Here is a 26,082-nt window from a genome sequence, read left to right on the forward strand (position 1 = left end):
TATTTTTGTTCAGCAGTATCTCTGTGCTCTCAGCATGGTCCAAGACCCTCTCTTTCCACTATACCTTTAGGTCTCTCTTGAAAAAACACTCATACCATGCTACATATGACAAATTTGCAAACTCTTCACAGTCGTGTCATTTTGGGGGTTATTTTCAGATATTGCAGCACGCTGCCATCATCATTGCGAATGCAAATATAATTAGATTCAGAGGGAATGTCTGTGTATACATGTGAAAGCTGAAGGGGAAAACTGGTATATGGTAGTTTAATTTCAGAATTGCACAGCAGGGTCTGTTTGGTGTAGCGTGGCTGATAAGAAACACTGTGTATTTTTCCCTGATCACTTGTTGCTCAAAAAAAAAACAATTTATGAGACATCAACAGTTGCTTATACTTACCTTTCCATGTCATTAAATGGGCTTTGGAGAAAATCTCCTAGGACTTTTCACTGGCAGAAGCTCAGAGTTGCAAAATATCCATGAGATAAATAGGAAATAAATATGCGTGAGGAAAAAGGCGTCAGTAGGGAACTGTGTGAGCTTTGTGCTGCTGCCGCCACGTGTGACGAGGAGCCACGGTGCTGTTGGGCTGTGCTGCAGTGCCATTCATTCAGTGTACACGTGCGTATGAGTGTAAATCAGCGATGGCCTTCATTAAAGTGCAGAACACTTTTGCTCAAAACCTTACATTTTAAGAGGTTTTTTTTCCTCTTGCTTCTTTTCCTGTCTGTTATTGGGGAAATTTTAATCAATTGATCAAAAGCAATTCAGTCTTTAAGCCTGGGCTGACACTGTGACCCCTCTGCAGTTCCACAGTGAAGCACAGATTCCACGCTCGGCTGGATTGCTTGCACAGCCTCGTGGGCCTGATCTGTCAAGACGTCTAATGAGTGCTGAGCAGCTGAAGAAGCTTTATTGAAATGAAGCAGAAGAGCTCCATAGGCTTGAATAGCAAACACTGGCACAAAGAGCAGGTCAGCAGGAATTTCCCAGGGACAAAGAAGAGTAATTTTAGAGGGGCAGGAGTGGTTACAACTTTGCATGCTTCTGCCACCATTCTACCCGTCCCACAAGATCAGAAATAAAATCCTTGTCAAAATGCCCCTTGCTTTCTCAGGGCATCTTAAAATCCTTGTCAAAATGCCCCTTGCTTTCTCAGGGCATCTTAAAATCCTTGTCAAAATGCCCCTTGCTTTCTCAGGGCATCTCAAGTACACTCCAGCATAACAACAGCTATTAAGGTGTGTGCTTCAAAGACCTTTATCAAGCCCAGCCGAGCTGTGCATCCACTTCATGAATGATTAAACTTAGGGCGGGTTTGTGGGCAGGACCAGTTGTGAGTGCCAAGCCTAACGGTGATTTTCAGTCGCAGCCTGCAGTGAGTTCATTGGGAGCTGTAGGTGTTCGCTTCCTCCGACGAGCAGATGGAAGCTGTCCGGGGCGGGCCACCGCATCCAGGACTGCTGCTCGCAGGGTTAGCCTGCCATGACTCGTTCTGGGGAGGAAGGCAGGGCTGGATGATGAAGAAATGCTTGAAGCTCTAGCTGTGTCACTCTTCTTCCTACACATGGAGTACGGAAGGGGAAAACAAAAAGTAAGATAGTAAGAATTCAGACCTAAAATATGCTTTATTTCCCAGATGATCTTAAAAATACATTTCTGTACTCGTGTTGTTTTGTGTTATATATTGCCACATAAAAATCAAGCCAGTAAATTAAAATTTTGTCAGTGCCCTTACCCAGTAGTGTTTCCATGAACATTTATATTATTATTTTTTGAGGACAAATATATTCTGTGCTTGAGTTGTTTGTAACAAGTGGTTGGCAATATTTTGTATATTTAAAAGTATTATCACAGCTCTGTGTTCACATGTGTCAAAAGTTATTCAGTTATATGAGTGTGTACTTCAGTTGTATTACACGTGCATATATATGCACACACACTAGATCCCCCTTTCCTTCCTGTGTTTCCCTTGCTCCTGCAGGTCCCCACGTTTGCTTCCGCTTAACTGCTGATCTTTATTCCACTGCTCCTTTTAATTATGCTTGGTTATATTTTGTGTTGCATTCAGAAATAGGGATCAGGCTGCATCTTGCCTTAATTTTGCTGCTAATATTGCTCTGCTGTGCAGTGAGTTACAATCTTCCCTTTTGACCCCGCAGCTCAGTTTGTCCGGTGAAATGAGGAGTTCCTGCAGGAGCGTTTGCGTTCAGTGCGGTGAAGCAGCTCTGAGCCCTGGGTGAGCAGCCAGACCCCGCTGGGGAGCTCCTGGTGCTCAGCAGGATCTGCACAGTGTCACTTCTCCCAGCTCTCCGAGTGAGCAGCGCGGAGCAGAAGGAGGCAACCAAGAGGAAAATACCTACTGGCACGTCATGGCGTGTTTCAGGGCAGGCTTGCAGCTTCTTGAAGTATTTTTCCTTCTGAGATATTTTTTGCTACAGAGAAAAAATATTAAGAAAAAACGCGGTTGTGTTATTTATCTGTCTGTCACTCAAGCGCAGCACAGTCAGTGCCCTGAGTGCTTTGCAACAAGTTTGACCTAAATCCTAAGAAAAGACCCACTGCGTTCTGCCAAGCTCTATGTTTTGTGGCAGGTTTTGAGCAAGAGAGCACCAATTCTTCTACTTATTTTTGAAGAGAATTAATCATATGCAGACAGTATCTGTATTGCTATGGAGTTTGATTTTAAATTCACCTCGCGTTCCTCCCAAATCTTCATTATCGTTATATAGCATTGTGTTATTTAAAACTGCATAATTCTGTAGAGGTTTATCTAAACATGGAATTTATTCCAAATTTAAACCAGTGTGAATTCAAAGTAGAGAATAATTTATCTGTGTCTAACTATCTAGAGTTATTTTAGAATAGCATTGAATTTGCAGACTGCTTCAAGGCGCAGAGCAGCCCCAGCGCTGAGAAGGAATTGCATTGTCAGGAGATGGATGCCAACTCCATCTAACACAGCGATTTTCAATCACTGCGTTGACTTCATGCAGAACTGGAGGTGTTTGCTTTCTCTTCCAAAAAACGGTTCTTGTTTGTCAGGTGGGACATTCTGGAAACTAACTTTAGTTTGTATGAAAAGTGTATTTGCTTCATTCATGTTAATGAAAGGATAGCTAATAGGATGGATATAAAAAGATTCAATTTAACAGGGCGTTCTTAAATAGAAAACCTACCTTGAAAAATTCTGCTCTCAAAACAATAAAAGCAAGTGTTGAGCCTTTGGCTGCTGCACTGAAGACGTGTTTTGACTACCTGATAAATAGGATAGTGCAGTGATACATTTAAAAGACCCAGAAGAGTGAGTTTTAAACTTCTGTCTCGTCTGATACGCCAGTCCAAGATCTCCATGAACCTATCAATGCCGTATGCACGTATTAAAGAGCACAGAAGTTGCTTTCTTTTTACAGCATCAGGGAACAATTATCTAATGCAAGTAAACTGCTGTGAGCCAAAGTGCACTTTTACTTTGATTACTTTAGACTTTCTTGATATGTTTCAGTATTTGGAATCGTAGAAGTGTCTAGTTTGGAAGAAGCCTCCGGCGATCATCCAGTCCCACTTTCTTATGAGAGCACGTCCTTAGATTTGGTTATCCGGGGTCCTGTCAGGCCAAGTAAGTCTTGAATCATTTCCAGTGAGGGGGATTCTACCACTTCTCTAAGCAACCTGTCCCAGTCTTTCATTCTTCTTATGGTGAAGATGTTTTTTTTGTATGCAGACAGAATTTCCCATGCAGCAAGTCGTGTCTCTTGCCTTTTGTCCTCTCACCATGCGTCCTTGAGAACAGAGCACCTCCACCTTCTCTGCAGCTGCCTGCGGGCTCCTGGGGGACCCTGAGCATCCTCTCCTCGGAACTCCTTTTCCTCAGCTGTCATCAGTTCCCCATCTCTTCTTTGTCCTTCCCAGCCTTCCATTCTTTCTAGCATCTCTAATGCTCTGGTTACTTTACTATGTGCTTTATGAAGAAACAAAGTTTTATCCACAGTTTGGGAACAATTTAAATACAGAAATTACAATTTAATATTAAATTGAAATGTACAATTCAACTACTTGAAGTAGTTTGCATTCCATATCTAAACTTTTCTAATTAGCTCCATCTCAGTTTTAAACTTGAGATCAGTATTATTTCTCTGCTACAGAAACAAACAAAATAAAGACAAGAAACAAATACTTTCAGTCCCTTGAAATTCTAATCAGATTATAAAAGAAAAAGCAAATCTTGGAGCGGGATATTATTGCAACAGAAAATGCGGAGGTAGTAAGAGTTTACCATCTGGCAAGGCCCCCAGACCAGATGGATCCTCTAATGACTTTTATAAAGCATTTCATCAGACCCTGCTGGAATACAACCGGCATCTTTAATTATCCTAAATTAACAGGGTTCCAGCCTTGGATGCTAGATTCAGAATTGTTGATCTTGGAAGGGAAGGAAAAGGACACGTTCTCTGAAATCTCCTCTTCCTAATAGACCTTTTTATTAATAAGGTGTAATGTTAAGAAATTACCTAAAGTATATTGGTTCGTCTGAAATGGACAGTTTGATTAAACAAAGTGCCTATTGAGGCACTTTTATTAAAGACATTTTTTGCAAACACATCAGAGTGCTTTTGGAATGGGCGCTTAGCTTTTGCACACACGCAAGCTTTGGGCTGCCCAGAAGAGCGGAGTGCCAGGAATCCCCTTCTCTCTTTGCCCTCGCTGGAACAAAGGGCCCGTGCGCTTCCCCAGCGGCTCCTCTGCCTCTTGCCCTGTGTGTGCATCTGCTCCTGGCCCCACAGAGAAGGTCGAGACGTGTGGGGCAGCAGCTGCCACCACCAGCACACAGAACCAGCAGCAGCCGCTGTTGCCCTTTCCCCTTCCACCCCAGCTCTTCAGCAGGAGAGGGTTCCCTGCTCAGCTGTCCGCAGCGATAGTAACGCCTTTGCTGGTGTAATCTGATTGTCACAGTATTCCAGTGTTTTCCAGTGATGTGGTAGTGATGTGATATTGTTGGAAGTGCTTTAGGGTGTTTTGTTAGAAAGGTTGAAGAAATGCACCTAATGGTTCAAAACACAAGCAATGAATTTTTTACTGGTTTTAAAAGGCAGGGAAGGGCACAGAACCTGTGCCAGCAGGAAATCTTGCAATCTGAAGACAGAAGTGACCCACACTGCGGGTGTATTGTGTAGGTGTGCACACCTTTTTATATTTTAATTCACAACAAACATGTGAATCATATGTCCAGGTATCAAAGAATCACCAAGATGCGTTGCTGAAGTCGGTCTCGATTTCCTTACTCCGTAACCCGCTGTTCTGTCTGCCGAAAATAAACACTTGGTTATCTAACAGCCAGACTGAACGTGGGCAGGCCTGGTGCATTGGAAAGGCTCTTAGCGGGAGATGAATGTCCTTAGCAGTTCTGAAAAATCAGACTGCTTGTTTAGGTGCCAAAAATTGATATTACCTGCTAATTTTAGTTTCCCCACTAGTTGACTTTGTGCGTCAAAAGGGGTAAAACAAATAACAGATACGTTCAGTACAGACATATTTATTTTGTAGGAAATATGTTCTTGTTATTAACCTTATATTCAGGAATGGAAATACAAAATGTAAAATAGGAAGTTCTAGTATGTGAAAACCGAACTGTACAATACAGTGGTAGATGTAATTAAGCTGCAGTTCTGTTCTAGTAGTGAGATAGATTAGCCCAATTTATCTTTTCCATCTGTTTTTTTTTATCATTCAGGAAAAGTATTCTAACTTAATTATAGGTGTCACAGCTTAGGTCTGGAGGAGTCGTCCCTTATTCCCGGTAGAGGTTTAGAGTTGAGCTGAACTAGTTGACACCCGGTATAATGTAGAATCCAGGTCTGTGAAGGAAAGGAAGAATGAGCAAGTGCAGGAGCAGGTAAAACAGTTTTACTGGGCATTGTGCTTAAATTGTTCTTTTTGCATGAATTGTTCTTTAATGTCAAAAAACCTGAATACTTAAGTTTTTGCAGCTTCCTAAAGTTTGTTCATGAATTCTTCTTAAAAAGTAGTATTATCTTCTCCTGGGACAGAATAAGCTAAGCCATCTGTTCAATGTCAATTTATCAAGAGCATATTTTTCCTTATTCCACCTGTAGCTCACATACTCAGACATTGTTCAGATTTGATTCCTGGATAGCCATGTAAAACCGTCTTTTGTATTCATAGTACTTTGGGGAGGGGTTTTTATTATTAACATCCCCAAGCTAGATATTTAAACTAGATCTTTTGGGTTTTGTCCAAGAGAATACCTCAAGGGGCAGGGGTAGCTTGGCATGAGAATGCGTATAAAAGAGTTGGGCACGGGAATGTTCTGAACGCTGGCAGAGCTGAGCACTGGAAACCAGGAAACAGTTTTTGAAACACTGGCACCTTTCTTGGATTTAAGTAGTAGAAATACAACTGGATGTGTCAGGTTTTGTGCAAAGTACTATTTCTAATTGGCTGTTAGAGAAAATGAGGTAAACTAAGAAAGATACAGTAAATTTTACCTCTCCTTAGGCAGCAGTGACTACAAGTAGATCTTAAAATATATATATCATTGTTCTTCAAGTGTAGGGGAAATGATGTATTCCTCTCTCTCTTCTGAGGTTACCATCTTTAAACATGTAAAGGTGAGAGGATTTCTTGTGTGTGTTTTTCATAGTGCAAAGTATCCAATATTCAACCACTGGTCCATATTTCAGAATATTTGGTATGTAAAAGAGGGTCGAATTGTAGAAAATCATCCACTGACTTTATAAAGCTATGAAAGACAGCTTAGCCAGCAGGAGTATTCAGAAGTGCTCTAGTTTTGTTTTCCTTGAATTTTCTAGTTAAAATATTATTAAATGCTAAATTGTATTCTGCTCTAACCATGTCAGTCTCAGTTTAACATTATTTTAAGACAGAAGCCGATGGGGTAGACTGGGTTTTGAAGACCGTTGATATGATCATTCCCATAAATGAAAAGGAGCTGAGAACTAGTGTTAATTTTGAGTTTTAACTTTTCACATGTTATACTCTATTACTGATTCAGAAAGTGTGTTATAACTTGAACTGTGTCTCATTTCAGCCTTGCGGTTCACCCGGATAAAACTTTAGTAGCTACGGGGCAGGTTGGGAAGGACCCTTACATCTGCATCTGGGATTCCTACCGCGTGCAGACGGTGTCTGTTCTGAAGGACGCGCACACACACGGGGTTGCCTGCTTAGCTTTTGACTCGGATGGCCAGGTTTGTGCATCTTCTTTCTCTGTGCTTTGAATTCATTTGGATTTCTGAATCTAGAAGATATGCACACTGAAGTGTTTCATATGCTTAGGTATATGACGGTAATACTGAAACTTGTATTACAATTAATTTTTATAGTGCAAGGGCTGCTAATACAGCTCTTTCAAAGATGTTTTTGAGACAAAAATCGCAACCTACCATTCATATCAAGTCGAGGCATTGGGTATTGGACAAATAACTGTAAGATAAATGAACCTCTGTGGCTCAGATGTAACAGCTTCAGCGCATCCTTGTCCCTGCTGTTAAAGGGTCGTTCCTGGCAGAGTCCTCCCAGTCCTGCAGCTCTTTTGGCAGAGGAACTCTGGTCATCTCAGTGCCAGGAGAGTCTGCTTGGCTGGGGCACACAGTTCATTTAATTGAATGGTGGGGTCAGGACACAGAATGTGTGGCTTTATACAATGGGATTAGATTACATGATATTTGGAGACAAAATGTTAAATATAAGTAAATGCTGCGGTATTCACAGCTAAACACACTGATTTTGGTTTTTATCCCAGAGCCAAACTATAAAAAACATCCGGTTGTGAATGAAGTAGGAGGAAAATAGATCTACAATTTGCATAAACTTGAGAAATCTTTTACATTCATAATTTTATAAATATCTATCTATGCAGTTTTGCTGTTATTGATGTGCAGATGAGTTTTCTGGTGTAACGCTAGACCATACTTTATAGCTGGCTGTTAAAATCTTTTTAGGAATGCTTAGATGAGCTGATACCTGGATCCTTGCGTAGATCTGTATTGGTTTTTATGTGCTGGTGTACCTCACAGCTGCATCCCCATAGGGCATTTTCTTAAAATCACGTGCTAGATGGTTAGCTGTCTGAGAAGTGATTTATTATCTTGTTCCCGGCTGCTTCTCCACTGACCACACGGTGCTTTTATTATCTTTCTGAGATCAGAACTGGCCTTACAATGTATAAAATGTATTCTCATATGAAGCAAAAGTACTTTTTATTGTGCATTATCGTGTGTATATTGAGTGTAAAGGTTAGTCTGAAATGAAGAACACCAACATGAGCAATTGCCTTTGACATGTTTAAAAAGCATTGGGTAACTGGAATTATTAAACAGCAGCATGGATTATATTTCCTCATTAAAAATTGGAGCTAGGTTTCTATTTTAAGCCTAGTTTTCAACCATCTCCCTCCCCTTTTCTTAAAGCCATTTCCTCTGAAATCTCCTGTGCCAGCTCTAATTAAAGAAAAAGGTGTTCCTGGGAACTGTGGGAATAAAGAATCAGATGAGAAAATCCTCAAATCAACAGCACAGAATTTCTAATGTTCTGATATTTTTAAGCTGTTGTTCATTCAGAAATACCCGTTATTAATTTTTTTTCCTCATTTTTACCTTCGCAAGACTGGTGGATAAGCTTGTGTTTTTAAATCTATGTAAGCACCTAATGGGAATAGAGACTCACCAAAGGGCCAGGTCAGTATGAGTTAATCCTGCTTCCGAAAATCCTGCTGGGTGCCTTGTTGTGATTGAAAACTGGATTTACTGCTGTGTTGACCTTGCAGAACAGTAACGTTCTGTTTCTGGAAGTGCTGGAAAAGTTGCAGTTTGTTCTGGAAATAAAATTTGCACAGAACACTTTTATATCTGGAGAAAGACCAATGCTGGAAAACATGAATATGGAGATCTGTGTTGGCTTTTTGCTGCTCTTTCTGGCTTTGCAGAAGCAGCTGCTGTGCTGAGCCAAAATGAAAGGGCATGGTAGAAAGACTTTGCGTATTTGGAATTGGGAGCTGGCAGCAGCTGCAGTTTGATTAATCAGCGCACCCAAGGGAGCTGGGGTCTTGTGAGAGGACAGAACACACTTCACGTCCATGGCGTGCACCTTGCCTTCTGATGCCTGCCTTTCATTCCTTTAGATTGGGTGGCTATTAATATCCAAAACATACATAAATTCAACAACCACATGAGGTATAGATGCAATAAGAAATGTATTCTTTTCTCTGCTACCTCTGTCAGCTCTCCGCTTTAGAAAGAAAAGTAGATGGAAGAAGAGCCCAGATAGCTCTGCTCCTCTAGCTGAGCTGGATCCCCAGACAACAGCACGGCTTCCACAGCTCCGCTGCGGGGATGTGCCCTGGGCCCCACAAGAGCGCCACTGACCGTCTCCATTGGAGCCAAGCGAATGAGCTCTGGGTGTGTGCGGCTGGACCCAGCTTACTTGTCGCTGCAGTGTTCCCTGGTGTCGTTTACCGCAAACTCAGGGGTTGAGAGTAAACAGAATTTGTTCTCTTTTATAATCTATGGAGGAGATCAATGTGCAGCAAAAACTGGGGGATAGCTTATATACTTCCTTTATTTTATCTACCTCAAACACGGCTTTCAATTTGGAGACAAATAGATTTTGAGTAAATTTCCTATTTTCTATGTGATCTTTAATTAAAACTGTATTTTAAAAGTGCCGCCCTTCACAGGATTACCTACAAATCTGATGCCTGTCATATTGAAGTATTTCCCCGGTGCTATACAGTTCCATTTCTGTTCTGAGTTGTTTTACATGAACTCTTTTTGTGTGCTTTTTTTTTCGATGGCGTGAGAAGGGCACTGCCATAATACACACATTTCTAAGTGTGCCATTAGGTAGCAGTAGGCTTCTTTCCCCACATCTTCTAAATCTGTGTAGATTTAAACATAATTATTTGGGAGATATTTTCTTCTGGTAGTTCTGTGAATTGTCTGAACAGAATCCTGTCAAATTCTCGTCCAGAAGGAGGACTGAAGGTGTTAGGTGTTTGAACCCAAAGGAAGTGCAGCACGTATGACTTTGTTCTGCCCGCAGGTGACCTTCCCCAATAGAGCTGTGTTAAAAGAGGAAATAAAAGATTTCCGAGTTTCTCCCGGCACTTTCACTGCCCATCTACCCCACTAATGGCAATTTCCTGGCTGGTAGTTACAGTTCAGGTCTGATGTTGTTCACATCATGAATCTGAAAGATACTGGAAGTGCTGCTGTGGTTTCCATGGTGAAGAGAAGGGTGTAAAAGAGGTGAGAAGCAGTTGGAATCGGTGAAGGTTCCATGAAGAGTACCTTGTGTTTTGATCAGTACGTCAAACCCCTGGGTAGGCATAGATTGCTCAAGGGCAAATAAAACTTATTTTGCTACAATAATAGGCCTTTCTCAAAATAACTATTTTTGTGTTGGAAACCGGCAGGAGAATGTTTGTGCTTTCACATATTTATTTTCTTTTTCCTTCGTTACCATACGTCTAATAATCAAGCATCTTGTTTAAATGCAGATATTCAGTACACATCTGAGACAGAAAAAATTTGGGGTTCTATCACATCTCCTGAAAGACAATCCAGAAGTAGACTGGACTCAGAGGAACTGGTCAGATAAGTCTGTGAATAGGTTTGTTGTTGGGGTTTGTTTAGTCGTGGTGGTTCTGGTTGTTCTCCGTTGTTTCCCCCGGTAATGCTGTATTGCTTACTGCCTTTGCTGGTAGGATCTTGGTTGGTTCTACATGATTCACTAGGCAGAGGTCAGGTATTGCATTAGGTATGATGCATGTTGTCAACTCCCATGAAACCAGAGTTTAAAAATGTATCTTTCGTTGCTCTAAAATAAAGAAATGGTTGCCTTTAGCAACGTTGTTCAAACACAAGCGACGTGTGGGAAAATCCATTGGTACGCATCTGAACTACAGTAAACTGATTTTGAGTTGATCTTCTCTTAACTGGATTACTGTTGCTTTTCCTTAGCGTTTAGCTTCAGTGGGACTGGATGCCAAAAATACGGTGTGTATTTGGGACTGGAAGAGAGGAAAACTACTGGCGACAGCTACAGGCCATTCAGACAGGGTAATTGTATGAAGGCTTTACTGAATTTTGTCTGGGAGTTACTAAAGGCTTTTAAAAGTAATTTTTGTCTATATTGGGTCAATGCAAAGATAATTCTGATCATTCTACTTGGCTTTCAAAGTATTGAACAAGTTAGTTAGTTCTTCTCGTTGTGCCAGACGTAGCACAAAGCACTGTGTTACTAAGTGATAGATTCTTGAGCTGACTGTCTAGCAAGCCTAGGGAGGAAATATCCTGTGTAATTACACGCTGATTAGAATGATTTATAGCTCTTTATATAAGATGTGAAATACTAGCTCAGTGGGCAAAGATAATGTTCTTTCTGAATATGTCAAAAAGACATTTTATCCTGAGGGAAAGTTTAATTATCTCCCTTTTATTTTTGCTTAAGAAATTTACCTGTAGGAGAAATATAATGAGGATAAATATTCCTTTTATATCTATTCGCTTCAGGTGAGAGGTTGTAAAAATGTCAATAAACATGAGAACTGAACAGGTCTGAGTTGAGAAAATGATTAGGGATTAGGAAATGTTCAAACAGGTTTAGCATAAGCAAAAAACCTCCCCAATACATATACGCACAAGGTTGCGTACATTAAAATAAATTAGGTACACATTCTGACAAGTTTTATCCATATTATGATATTATAACGTGTTTGACTGTTATAATTTTGGGTGATAATAATGTTTTAGTACACGTGATGGAGTATTTATATATGCAAAGCAGCAGACTGAACCCTTCCTTACAGCCTGTATGTACATACAGTCTATCTGCATCTTATGCGTCATCTGAATAAATCTGGTACCTCATTTTTACTCACAATGTTCTCAACAGAACAGAATCTCAGCCTTCAGTGTGCAGAAATCATCAAGAGTTTCTGAAGGTGGAAGATCTTGTGTGTTCTAACAACGCTTAAATACAATGGTACTTGAAGTACTGTAAATCCTGATGTTTATAAAGCAGATAAATGTTTTGTAGGAAGGCAATGCATCCTTGTGTACCAAATGAATGATGGGTAGGCTTAATATGCTCCTGAAAGCTGATTGAAATTCTCTTGTGACTTATACTTTATAGCTGAAGAGGTAAAAGCAGCAGAAAGTCCCATTGTCTTTCTCTCCAGACGTACGTTTCCTGGAGAAACTGATGATTGTGGTAACCTCGTTGGTTCTCAGCTTGGACACTGAAAAGCTGAATGCCAGAGGTGAAAAGTCTGAAAATAGCATATTGTTGAAAATCTGGGCCAAAACAGAAACTTTCTGGTCCCAAACTTTGTACAACATTTTCCATTTGGCATAATCCTGTAGTCATAGAATACACTGTAAGTTTGTTCTGGTAAGGTATACAGGATCTGATTCTGCATTTTTTGGTGCATGCTGTTGTATATGTAAATAGAACTTTAATCCAAATGAAGAATTCCATTTTAACTCTGTAGATTAGGTCAGCTGAATGATATTCACCCCTTTTGGCACTGAGGTCTTTAGGTAATCAAGTTAAATTAGATACTGCATCTTTTACCTAAAGTAATGAATAAAGATACATGTACCAATCTTTCATCCATAAACTTGAGGAACATTAGTTTATACCATAATTCCCATTTTATTTGAGACAGTAAATAATGTTTATTCAATATCTTGGAGCTGGACTAGATTGGTGGTATGAAGGCAGGACTGAGGTGTGGTGACAGATCGATGTCAGGAAGCCTGCGTATTTGCCTTAATCTTCATTTCCAAAGAGTTCCAAATTTACCTAAATAGTGTTCTTCCATTTTTAGTAGTATGTTGCAACAGAAATGATGCCTAAAAATTGGTATAAACTGAGCCTAGATGCAATTACTGTATAATTTAAAGTATCAGCTTACTCTGTCTGTTAACAGATATTTGATATTTCCTGGGATCAGTATCAACCAAATAGAATCGTCAGCTGTGGAGTAAAACACATCAAGGTAAATAGATTTTATTGTTTACTTGCTAAAAAATAAATAAATGTCACAAAAGAAATTTGTCCTTCAGTATGATGAGGGCTCTTACTATAAGGCAGTTTCTATTTTTCTTTCTTTACTCTGAAGATTTTAGCAAAACCTTTTTGTTTGAAAACAGTTTAGATGTTCAGCAGTGACTGAGGCACAGATCAACTTAACAAGCAAGGTGAGAAGACCATTTGGTGTAATTGTCATCATTACATGCTTATCATTTTGGGCTTCTCTGCCCCCTCCATCCCACGTAAATTGTCTCAGCCTTTAGTGATTTCTCCCATTAGGCATCACAAGGGGTCACTGAACAGGTCTAGGAGGAACTAAGTGTGAATTGAATGAACTGCTATTTGCAGAGATTACCAGGTGAGAACTCCAGCGCCCCACTATTCGATGCCTCTAAGTCACCTTTTCTGGAGGTGATTTAAATATGAACACAGATATATACTATAAACTCAGGATAAAACATTCTCATACCTGTGAAAAGCTTAGAAATCCTTCTGTTTGCCAGCATTCCCTGCAGGTTTCTATTTTTCTCCTCTCTCATCAAAAGCGTTCCTAACAGATGGCAATTATTTCACATGACTGGGGTGGGAAGAGCTTTAAGTAGAAGTTTAGGAAACCAGTTAATATTTCTAGTTCTGGTTACTGAGAAGCTTGTGCCCTTAAAACCGCCGTTGCTTTCGATCCGTGGGTGGTTTTGGCAGAAGTGATACCATCTGTTGTATTCTGCAAGCTGCCTTCCAAAACCTGCCTTTGTTTGGCACCTGTATTTGGATTTAAACGGCCATAATTACTCTGAACCTACATAATACCAGGCAAAGTAAATACAGAGGCATGCCAAAAAAAACACAAAAAAAAGGAGAGGGGAGGAAGTTCTTGTGTGATCCCCTCCAGTGATGCTCAAACAGCAGTCTGTGCTCTTGCCGTTCATTATAAGGCAGTGGGAATGCGATCATTACTTTAATTTGCAGTGAAGGAAAAGAACAGCTCTGAAGTAATTGTACCACTTTGGGAGCTGGGACTGATACTTGGGAATAGTGCCATTTATTCCTTTAGCGTTTCCGTTCTGTTGGCTCGTCAAGCTGTGGCAAAGCTCAGGAGCTAAGGAAATAACACTGAGCTCGGGATGCTCTCGAGTGGCCCCATTTCCTAGCACTGCAACCTGCTCTCTCGCCTTCTCCAGGGAACCAGAAGTGAGGAGAGGGAATGTTTTACCCACAGAATGAAAGCCCTGGGGGAAGTATTCCCACTGCCTTCTCAGGAATCAGTTTATGTTAAGAGGCAAAAGGAAAATTAAATTGAATTAGAAATAGAGAAGGATCTGAACTAAACATCATTGATCCAAGGATTTTCTGGAATTCAGCTTTATAGGAATTTTATAGGAGTAAGTACAAAGAGAAAGACCTAAAAATTTGGCTTGTAGCCACAAAAAGATGTAGTGGGAATGCGATAGACATGATGGATCTATGTCAGCCACTTCAATATTCCTGTCCAGTCTCTGTGCGTATCTCTCCAGCGTACGAGGGACTGCACAGCGTAGATACCCCAGCTGGGAAAGACTGGGGCCAGCAAGTTCCTTTGCGACTGTCCTGCACCACACAGATCTACTGTTCTGCTCTGCGTGTGTCCAGGACATCCTAGTGCTGGCAGCCGTGGCTATTTCAGCAGTTCTCGTACACTTCTAATTGAAATTCTCTGTACTCTGCCTTACCTGGAATTACATTTATTTTAAAAAAAAAAGGCACCCTGAACTGAGTATGATATGAGAGTAGAGTATGATACTTCTAGCCCACCACTAGACGCCCCTCTCAGACAAACTTTGTATTCTCTAGACTCTTTTCTCTTCCCCAGTCATCCTCACACTCATTTTTGCAGAATGTTTCTGTGTAGAAAGTCACCATTCCCCCCTTGGAGAACCGGCTGCTCTTGTTGGCAGAGCTGTTTCACGTCCAGGTGTTTGCAGTCTCCATGCAACAGATGGTTTCTCAGTAAATGTGGCTGTATTTGAGGGACTTGTCTCTTTCGTTGCACGGGGCAGAAATGTCTCCTCCAGGCACATAAGTTCTTTAAGGTCAAGTATTTTATTACTTCAGAACCATAGCTGTGTTTTAAGCTTTGCAGACAAGACAAATGGGATGTTCCTGGTTATAGCAAGTGTGGGTGCACATTGACAGATACCACCCAGCAAAACATGAGGAAAGATAGCGAGGTAATGAAGAGGGGTAGTGTAGCAATAGTGAACCAGAATCGCGCCTCACTTTCTCCAACAGTTTGACCGTTTTGTTTTGTTCTCCACTTGCTGCATTTGCCTGGGGGGCAAGCGGGCAGTTTGGGACTAACAGGCGTTCCGATAGGACTGCAGGAGTCGCTGCCGTGTCTGTGAGGGTGGACACCTGAGAGATCCGCTCACTAAATGGAAAAAAAGTCTGCAGAAATGTTTCCTAATATGCCGTTTACATTTCACAGTTTTGGACGTTGTGTGGAAACGCCCTGACAGCAAAGAGAGGAATATTTGGTAAAACAGGAGATCTCCAAACTATCCTTTGTTTAGCATGTGCAAAAGAAGATATCACGTACTCTGGTGCTTTAAATGGAGACATCTATGTTTGGAAGGGGCTGAACTTAGTCCGCACAATTCAAGGCGCACATAGCGTAAGTTGTGTTTTCAATGTCCATTTCTGAAATGAACTGTTCGTTGAATTGAAAACTTCCTGAAGGCTTATCCATAAAGATTTTCTTCTGTTTCAGGCCAGAAGAAAGTCTAAGACTGTTGGTCAATTAAGAACTTACATGTAATCTGATCCTTTGTTTGCATGCTCTCAAGAGACGCTGTAATAGCTGCAGAACTGCTGTTGGCAGGAGTGCTGATACTTACAGCATTGCTTCAACTGAGCAGACTAAACCTAACGTGAAGTTTCTAAATCTGAAGCTTCAGTTATTATCAGTTTACTCAAAAATAGTTGGTAACCAAATGACCTTATTTTAAATAGAATTTTACCGCTCCTCCTGTTTTGAATATGGCTACTGGCATTCTAGCATGGGGGTATTGGAGAAAAGGAAACAAGAGTATTCTACTTGGAAGAGTGATATGAAATCTAACAGTTGTTGCTGTAGTTTTCTTCTAGAACCTTTCTAGAAAGAGCACTGCAAACCCAACAGGTTTTTTGACCTCCCAAAATTAATTGAGTGGCCAGTGCATCAAATAGTTGCTCTTCAAATAAGATCTAAGTGTTCAGGAAAGTAATTGTTGTTTATAGAAGTAATCCCTAATTCAGGAAGACAGTCAGACTGAAGTCAGTGGGGCATCTCACCTGCAGAACTACCGTGTCACTGCCAGGCTGTGGTTATGTGCGACTGCAATAACATGGAAATACCTTTGGCAAACAGTAAACCCTTGTAGCACATTGGAAGAATTTTATTTAGATTCATTAGAATGATTAAATAAAGCCTCCTTCTGTAGAACATGTTTCATCCTTATAAATTACGGGGTTTGCCATGGTTAATATGCATTCTCTTGCCCAGTTTCTAATCTCTGTGTAATTAATTGTTAGAAGTATTAATTTATTAAGGCATCAAACAGGACCACTTTGAAAACAGAGGTCTTCTCTTCATGGTGTTAATTTCCATGCAGTTCAACTTGTCTCTTGACCGAGAGGTTTTCCCAATAAAACACTGAATCAGCAGGCGTCCCGTGAGCTGTTCCAGTGTAGTGCAGCACACTCACCAAAAATGAGGCCTTTTCAGAAACCAAGAAGAAATTCAGGCTGTAAGAGAAACTTGTCTGTCAATGAAGAGAATGAATTGACACTCTTTGAGTTCCTGTCAGATTCCAAATGATGTCTGAACTGAATTGATGAAAGAATGTCTCAGTCACCTCCGCACCTGTAAGAATATTTGTATTGCTTGTTTGCTTGGTTTTGTTTATTCTGGGCAACTATTTATTTTAAGTGTTCCAATATTTATTCAACAGTCCTCGTAATGATATTAACTAGACCAAATTTTAAGTTCTGCAGATGGGCTATATCGCTGTATAAAAATTTCTACCTAAATCGCTGAAGTGGGAGCACTTGAAATAAAAGTATCGCCTGTGTTTGCTGGTTTGCTTTCTGGATGGACCCCTTCTTGCTGCCTAGCAGTTTCTAACCTTTAACAAGAGTCTTTGCAAAAACATTTGCTGTGTGTGTTGAAATTGATTGTAAAGAACTTTAAAACTTGTTATGCTGTTGGTTAACAGGCTGGAATTTTTAGTATGTATGCCTGTGAGGAAGGTTTTGCCACTGGAGGGAGAGATGGTTGCATTCGGTTATGGGACACTGATTTCAAACCAATTACTAAAATTGATCTCAGGGAGACTGAACAAGGATACAAAGGTAATGAGCTATTACTTTAATGGTTTTTCACACATCTAGATAATGGATTGTGACACAATTTAATCTGAAGCATAGATGTCTCTGCGCACTGCTGATTTTTTACTTAATGACTGTATTTACTTTTGAGCTGTGTGTTCCCTTTTTTCTCTGACAATGATGTAGCCTGAAGAGTTTGCCGTGTTTCGTAGTATAAACGGAGGGGTGCTTATAGTTGCTGCTGCCCACCATGCAAATACAAGAAGATAAGTGAAAACTAATTAAACTAATCAATTGCAATTGATGTAATTAATTGAGGTTTCTGGAATCTGATATTCCAAGATGCTGAGCATCTGAGCACTCCATTAGGCTCATTGGGGATGGTAGCACTTGGCATCTTTAATAGACAGAATGCTATTAAATTCTCGACCATCATATTTGTTCAATCTAATCATGCTTCCTATGAGCTTAGTCATCGCTTTATTTTATTATTAGGCTCTCGGAGCACTTTTAATTTCCATAGATCATAATGACACTTGATGAAGATCTCAGTCTTCTGGGAATTCTACACATCCACTTGGATTGGAAGTAAAGCAGTCTGCTTTGGAGGAGGATTTATACACGTTTGGCAGCCAGCTTTGTAGTGGTTAGTGTTAATTTCCCCAGCTCCTTAGCTTACGTTTTTAGGCCTACTTTTCATATTACAATTACCATTGGAATCATCAAGAGGCCACTGAGAAGGATAACTTTCTTTTCTCAATTCTGGATATTTTGGCCTCTGCTCTAGTATCTGTGCTCTGTTTATTATTTGTCTTACTTAAGCGAGATTATATACTTGTAAAATGCGTAGGTTTGCAATCTCTAGGCTCATCCAAAAAGCAAACTGCCAAGAGCCTTAGCTGATCGCTGCTCCACCCGTGTGCCTTTCGGAAGGGTAATTCCCTCAACACCATTGTCAGCTGCACTCAACCACTGCTGGTCCCTTTGCTCTGTAGTTCTGGCTTTATGGAGTTTTTTACAACCAGAATCATAATGCTTAACATTCATTTCTAGGAAACAGTAGCAGTAGACCTTATGAGCGTTTGCAGCATTTTTAATCCATTTAGAAATACTTTCTAAAAATTGTGGAGAATACCAGTCTTGCAGGCAGTCTGTTCCTAACAAAATCAGAATAACATATACGAGGGGGGACAGAGAACGCGGTGCTTACACATGGAACACGCGTCTTCAGCCTCCTTGGCTCTTTGTGAAGCGATTCTGGGAGGGAGATTTATCCCACGTGTTTGTGAGACCAGAGCAGAAGCGGTTTTTGGTGTTCTCTCAGTGTGATACAGCTGTTGCTTGCAATGTTCCTGTTGCGTCTCTGTCCTTTTCTGCTCTTTCTGGCTCCTGCCTCATCCCCTCATGTTCACTTCCACATAGTGCTTGCAGCTAACAGACTGTGGAAGTTTTGTTTCATTTAAAATTATACCAATGGCACTGATGAGTTTAAGCACATATGTAACTTCAGGGAATGGTGGTGCCCTTCACTGCTTACCTATGACCTCCTTCCAGTTTCTTTTTCCGAAGCAATTTGCAAAGGCATCAGCTTTCAAACGTAAAAAGTCTTTCCATGGTGCCAGGAAGCCTCTCCCTCACCCCTGCCTCAAATACACTCATTCATCACTCATCCTGTGCCGAAGAGCACTGAACACATTTTAAATGGGATGTGTCACCAGCAACAATCTGATCACAGGCTTGGCTTTTATATTTAAATATACATGTATATTAGTAAAAAATCCGATAATAGCCAGTATTTATGTGCAGTACGTCACAGAAAACATTACCTTTCCCACATCAAAAGGTGTACTTTGTATTCTAAAACTTAACAATACCCGTTTTCCGCTTAACATCTGAACTTCATTCCTTGTTTGGCCTTTGGTGTTGATCAGGATGATGTGAGTCAAAGCTTCAGCAGAAATTCAGCTAAGTCACAAAATGACATTGTCAGAATTAAAAGGTACTGGAAATGGATAAGACAATAAATAAAGATTAATTTGCTCTTCTCAAGAGATGACACAAAATGTCTACAATATATTTTATTTGTGTGATGGGTAGTTAATTGCATTGTGTGTTCAGTTCCAAAAGATGTTAGAATGATGACGTGGTTGACCTTGACTGCATGACAAATGGATTTTTTATTCAGTCACATCTCGCAGTATCTAGAGCCATTATCCGAACATTAATGTTCGTATACTGGAACAGAAAATACAGGCAGTCAACCAGAGAGAGCTATCAAATTGCTCAGCCTGCTAAGAGGGTATCTTGAAGCTGGTGGTTAGTAGAATTCCAACTGCAAAGTCAGAACCAGGTTTGTGGAGCACCCCCGAGCTCTCTAAAAGTTACGCAAATCAAGACTCTGTTGTTTTGTGGTGTGGGTTGTTTTTGTACTAATCATTTGGGACAAAAATGGAGATGTGTGCTAACAGGGGCACAAGCCATTTGCATTTATCGTTCATTTTTTTTCCAACATTTTATTTAAATGTGCAAAAAAGTAAAGTACTGAAAAAAGGAATAAAAACAGCTTCAGGAAACTCTCCTAATAGAAAATGTAGATCTTTAAATTGTGTCAAATGGAATTATTTTTTAAAGTAAATTCTCAGGTGTACTCAAAGCATAGTTGCTTGAGAAGCTGGCAGCAGGAATGTTGGATACTCAGCATTTCCCAGTGCCAAGCCTTCTCTCTTTCTGTCAAAGGGAGATAATTGAACAGAAGTGATTTGAGATTCAACCAGCTGTGATGTATTTTAAGACTTCAGTGTCAAAACATAACAGTTGATATAAATTAAGTCTTAATGATCTTCACTGTACTATCACTTTGTCTTGTTATTGCCAATAATCTAAGATAATTCTGTCCCCCTTCAGGTTTGTCCATCCGAAGTGTCTGTTGGAAAGCGGACAGACTTTTAGCGGGGACACAGGACAGTGAAATATTTGAGGTGCTGGTGAGGGAGCGAGATAAACCCATGCTGATCATGCAGGGCCACTGCGAAGGGGAGCTCTGGGCCCTGGCCGTCCATTCCAAGAAGCCGTTAGCAGTCACAGGCAGCGATGATCGCTCTGTACGGTAAGCATAGCTCTTACTTATTTTGTTATCCAGTTATTCATATACACATTAATTTGGAATTTATTTTCTGGCATTGTGTTAAGATATTTTTTTCACGTTTTTCTTCGTGGCTTTGCGTTTTCTCTTCAGCCCTCTCATTTTGTCTCCACACATAATGTAAAAGTAATCAGAATTTGTGTTCAAAACACACTGGATTTATAGAGTCTGCTTCAGCTACTAATTCATTACTGTTCTGAACAACAGGTGTAGGTGTCTAAATGGAGCATGGTCACCTGGTACTTCGGTTAATAATATGCACCAAACCTAAATACCTTAGACCAATGTTTTACACAGCAGGTGTCTGCCTCAGAAAATCTGATCTAAATCCAATTCAGTTAAAATGCCAGAAAATGAGATTAATGAAAATGCACTAGTTTACCCCAGTGGAAAAGGTCTTTCAGATGTTTAATTGTAGTACTTGTGCCCCAAGCCTTTGTAGCAGAGATTTCAAGTTTTGTGGAAATATTTGGGGAAGCTGTCAGGAAGTCGAGGATGTTTCTTTTCCTGTCCCGGTTAAAATTTATCAAATTGATAAGCCCCTGAAAAAACTTAAGCATTTTTAATATGCTTAGGAAGACTTTACTATGAAGTTTGGAGGTTAGTCTCCCGCTATATATACAGCTTCTAGTTTCTGCTCCTTCACATTCCGCATTGATCCACCCCTGCCTTGAAGCTTGCTAGTCGGTTGGGATTTTTTTCCCCTTTCCGCTGTATCTTTACTTGTGCTGATTTCCTATTCCTACCGCCACTCATCTCTTTCTAACCATAATTAAAATCCAGATTGTGAAACTAACAGAGAGGTGGGTTGTTCACTACAGTATCTCCCTGTTTCCTACGCATCAATGTTCTTTCTTTCAGTTTATAAAATGCGTGGATAGTCTCCTCTACTTGGGTTTGTGTGCACAGTTTTCTAATGGCACAGATTGACACTGCCTGCTTCTGCCAGTTCTGGAAGGAGCTGCAAAGCTGGGATTAGCGTTGTACTGCCCTCAAGCTAATGAGCCACGCTAAGCCTTAGGTTTTATTATCTTGGACTCCTCTTTTGGGTAGCACAGTAACTCAGCTCTGGCCTGGAGCTGGGTGGTGTGCTGCTGACTGCCCCTCTATGGAACGCTGCAGGCGTGCTCTCTGAGCCATCGCCAGTGGTACTCTTCTGATTAGTGTCGTTGGTACAGTTATTATGATACTGGTGATGCCTTTGAACAGTGCCATTCTAGAAAATGTGCATCTGTTAACACTGCAGGTATTTTACTGCACTACAGCATACATCATTTGGCTGGTTAGGCACTAGAGAATGTGGCATTTGAACTCTGCTTCAGACAGTGCTATTTCTTTCTATACTAATGCTTCATCTGAGGTATTCCAGTGAAATATATCAATATTTTCGTTAAGATAAGATAGTACAAAAAAGGCTTTTCTTACAATTTTTTTCAATACTAAAATGGCATTGACAGGAATGTTTCTTTATCACCGTTTACTTTATTGTGTATTTTTTCTTAGTATTCGGTTATCACATTATTTTGAAAGAGTGGCAGTACAATATCAGTCTAAATTGGTTTACAAATAAATTATTTAGTGGGCCGGATTATATTCTTGTATTTAAGTGAGATGCCCAAATGAAAAGGACCTGTGCAGAGTTAAGGGGCATACCCTAGACTTCCCTAGCACAGCTCAGGAAAGGCTCTAGCCCAATCCAGATTTCCTACGGTGTAAACTTCAAAAGCTTATCAGCTAGGAGAGCTGCCTGCATCCTGTCTCTTACAACAGGAACAAAGCATCGTTCTCACCAGAACACCAAGGGGCACATAGAGTTGTTTCTTGCATTTTTTCATTGGAGCTCTCACGTCTTTTTGTACGGTGGTGTTAGAACCCCCAGCTGCAGGACGGCTCTGCTACACCGCCTGGCTTCTTGCATCATCTCTTTCTGGATTCCTGCCTTTATAAGGAGGTTGTTTAGAAACCTGGTTTTGTGTCAACCCGTTTGGATATTTGTGTCTCTGGGTTTTGTGTGTAGCGTTGTTCTGCCAATGAATGGCACAGAACATCAGGAAAGCTCCTGGCATCAGCTATGGCGTTTGCTCCAAATGAAGCGGTTGTTACCAAGTCCCTTGGGAGGCTGTAATCAGGATAAACATAGATGAACAAATAAAGAAACTCACCTGTCAGGCCTGCGACAGAAAAGACTGGAATATTTACTAATAAAATCACGTTTCCTGAGCCTGATGGTGGTTTTTAAAATCAGTAATTTAAACAAACGCGTAGGGAAGTTGCCGAAGAATGGTAAAAACATGTCTTTGCCTTATTTGAAAATGCATACACTTTTAATATGGAAATAGTTTATTCATCTGGCTTTTCCAAAAGCAGCATGAAGAAGTATTTTGCCAGAAGAGATACTTGATCTGTTTTCATAAGGAAACCAGGCTTTTTTTGGTCAGTTGTGTATACCAATGCCTCTGTGTGTGCAAAAGGCTTTTTTTTCTGTTATAAAATGAAAAGGCTCATACTTTGAATTACCCTGCCACTAACTTGATGATTTTTTTTTTAAGAAAATTGGATTATTCTGCTTGCACTGCCACGTGTTGCGGTTACACTTCTAAGGTATTAGTCAAAGTGATCCACGTGAAAGCAACATTCTGACACCTTTCCAATCCTTTCTGGTTCGTTCTCCACTGTACTGGGCTCACAGCTGCTCCCTGGCAAAGCTGCTTGGAATCCTGTGTCTTGTCTACTTCTGGTCTCTCTTTGAAAACAGCCTTAGCATCCCACCTCCGTTTATTTCACCAGGAAATGGTACTTGCCATTTTTTCAGAGAAGCCTTTTCAGGTTCTTTCTCATCCTTGAATCCCCTCAGCTTAAGAGGAAACCAGCATCTTCTACACTGATCCTAATGACATTAACCTGACAACGCCCAAAGGGTTTCTTTCTCGATGCTAAATTTATCAAACCCCCTATTTTTGCTGCTGTTCTGCACGTCAGGGCTGTGTGTAAATGTTAGTGCTGGTGGACAGACACTTCCTTCTTTGCAGGCTGCATTCATGTTCTCTTTATGCTGTTTCTTCTAGTGCCAGCATGGTCCTTCAATGTAACTTTTTCTCCTTCCTTGATGTTTATCCTACTGATGTATTTTTGGAAGCAATGCTATCCCTTCCGAGCCTTTGTTTCACTAAGGTATAAAAGTTAAACTCTTTTGGTCTTCTTTAATGTGATACAGTCTTCATTATCTTAATCACCCTAATAATCCTTCACTGCATCTGTTCCTGTTTTTATTCTGGTTTCTGGAGATAATTTGTAGAGCACATGCCAGATGAGCTCACTGTGTGTTGTGTGCTGTTGTTTGTGTGTCCCTTCGGGAATAGCACCCAGGATATATTTGAGGATCAAATCTCGTTCTTCCTGTCTGCAACTCACTCCCGGATCATCGTCATTCTGTTGCTGAAAAACAATGTGACATCTTCCCCCTTCTTGCTGGTTCCAGGTGTTTCAAGCTCAGGGCACAGTGCTAGCCGTAAGGCTCTGAAAATACGGGCTTTGCTTGAATTCCATTCCGTGTCTATTTGTTGCATCATCAAGACACCTCTTTTTCTTCCAGGGTGATAAATCCAGCTCCGGGTTGAGTGTCCCCCACTCGCTGTCCATGGCAAACTTCATGAGCGTTCTCATCTTTTGTGCTGGCGTCTTTAGGGAAAATATTAAATGTTACTATTCCAAAGATTGTACCTAGAAATCTTAGCAGTATCTTTCCTCCAGCCTGGTTGTTCTTTCTGGAGAGCTTGCTGAAAAACTTCATCCAGTATGACTTTACGATTCTTGTACAACTTCTCTTGACTTTAGCCAATAATCACATATGCTGCTATTGAAATATTTTACTCAGTATTTTATATATCTTTTACCTATGCATTGGGTTTATAACACTGTCCTCAAAACGTAGATAGCTAGGTACTCCTGACAGATTTTTTCTAATCCAAGAGGTATTTTATGCATTTTCTTCCATACTTTTATTTATTCTTTTCTTCAAGATTTTTTTCTAAATCTTGCATACTAGTGAGGTCTGATTAACCGGCTTGTAGTGATCTGGGAAACTCCCTCCTTTTCTTCTTCAAAATATAGGTACGTTATTTTTTATTTCCATGTTAAGACATAATTTTGGATTCTTTTTATTGAAAATTAAGTAAATGAGTGTATCAGCACGCACTTCGGTCTGTTAGATCTTTCAGGGTTGTGACAGGAAATGTTTCCCCACGGTCGGAACGTTCATGCCCTGTAAGTATCGCTTTCGTTCCAGTGAACATTTCAGTCTGAACCGCTTTGACCCTCACTGGTTACAGAAAGTGCGTTTTTAAAATGATTCATCTAGGGGAATTCTGTTATACCGGATAAATAAAGCCCAAAGACAACACCAAATGATTATGTATTTAGCTCCAGCCCGTTTTCTCTCTGCCGTCACAGGTGTGTGTTCAGGCCTGAGGTGCCACCCTTGCTACAACTGGGACCAGTAAAGACTCCATTAGTTTGAAAGAAATGTGAGCCTGGACCTTCAGCCGAAGGTGTCTGAGAGCTCCACTTGATGTTATTTGCCAAGACACGCAGTGCCACTGTTGGGAAGCTGTGTGTCCATGACCACCATTCAGGCGGTCATTGTACACATCCTTTCTCTTCTAGATTGAGAAGCAGTTTTGAGTTTTTAAAAACTAAATTTCTGTAAATCTATAAGGTCATCTGTGAAATCATCTTCATTCCATGGCTGGAAAGGAACTCAGTATGTTATAAAATCTTAATATAGCATGTGCATGCAAATGGACCTTTAGCACTCGAGTTGGACTTTTGGTTTTACTCTAGATGACGCTGAAATATTGTGCAGTCAAGACACATCTGCTGCTGCTTTTGATTTCTTTCGATGCAGATTATGGAGTCTCGCTGACCATGCCCTGATAGCTCGGTGTAACATGGAAGAAGCCGTGCGGAGCGTGGCTTTCAGTCCCGATGGGTCGCAGCTGGCGCTCGGAATGAAGGATGGCTCCTTCATTGTTCTTCGAGTACGGTGAGAGAATCTTGCTGTAGCTTCTCACGTTATTAGGGCTTTTTTCCCTCAAGACCATATTACAAAGTCTTTGATTCCTATAACGAGAAATAATCATTGGGTATTTTATCAGAAACAAAGAGTGAAAATTGAGCATATGCTTCCATAATATCCCTTGGTGGTTTGAGAGGTAGTAGTTTGGCAGTTATGCTTCATATTTAATTCCAAATATTAGCTTTTAGTAATAAAGTTGATAAAATTGAAGATTTTCAAGTTTGGCTTTTCTTTATTTATTCTGTAATTATGCAGATATTATGTGAAAAGTGTAGAACAGAGATCAGTTTTGACAGGGATCCCCTTGATCATATGGTTCACTTCCAGCCATATACAAGAATGGGTACTGAGCAAAATAATCGGTGATTGAAAGACATTTTTAAGCATTTGCAAGATATATCTGAATTCTACTTTTCACATGAGATAAGCCTTTCCTTTTGCATGAAT

General features: G+C 40.4%; 1 protein-coding gene across 12 annotated transcripts in view; it reads left to right on the forward strand.

The window, feature by feature from the left end:
* The window catches only part of EML6 (EMAP like 6), an 86,272-nt gene that overhangs the window by 19,837 nt on the left and 40,353 nt on the right, over positions 1-26,082 (forward strand). For 10 of the 12 annotated variants that reach the window (XR_011738049.1, XM_065833613.2, XM_071805610.1 and 7 more), the window contains exons 3-9: positions 7,071-7,230; positions 11,002-11,100; positions 12,975-13,043; positions 15,540-15,725; positions 17,308-17,443; positions 20,324-20,525; positions 25,465-25,602. Coding sequence is in view for 11 of the 12 variants with exons in the window: in XM_065833613.2 (XP_065689685.2) it covers positions 7,071-7,230; positions 11,002-11,100; positions 12,975-13,043; positions 15,540-15,725; positions 17,308-17,443; positions 20,324-20,525; positions 25,465-25,602 (990 nt within the window). In the remaining variant the exon portion in view is untranslated. Of the gene's footprint in view, positions 1-7,070; positions 7,231-11,001; positions 11,101-12,974; positions 13,044-15,539; positions 15,726-16,813; positions 16,958-17,307; positions 17,444-17,955; positions 18,066-20,323; positions 20,526-25,464; positions 25,603-26,082 lie in introns of those variants that run through there. The other 2 variants (XM_071805611.1, XM_071805612.1) reach the window with 2 other exon arrangements.

The sequence above is a fragment of the Patagioenas fasciata genome, chromosome 3 (genome assembly GCF_037038585.1).
Source record: "Patagioenas fasciata isolate bPatFas1 chromosome 3, bPatFas1.hap1, whole genome shotgun sequence".
Lineage (NCBI taxonomy): Eukaryota > Metazoa > Chordata > Aves > Columbiformes > Columbidae > Patagioenas > Patagioenas fasciata.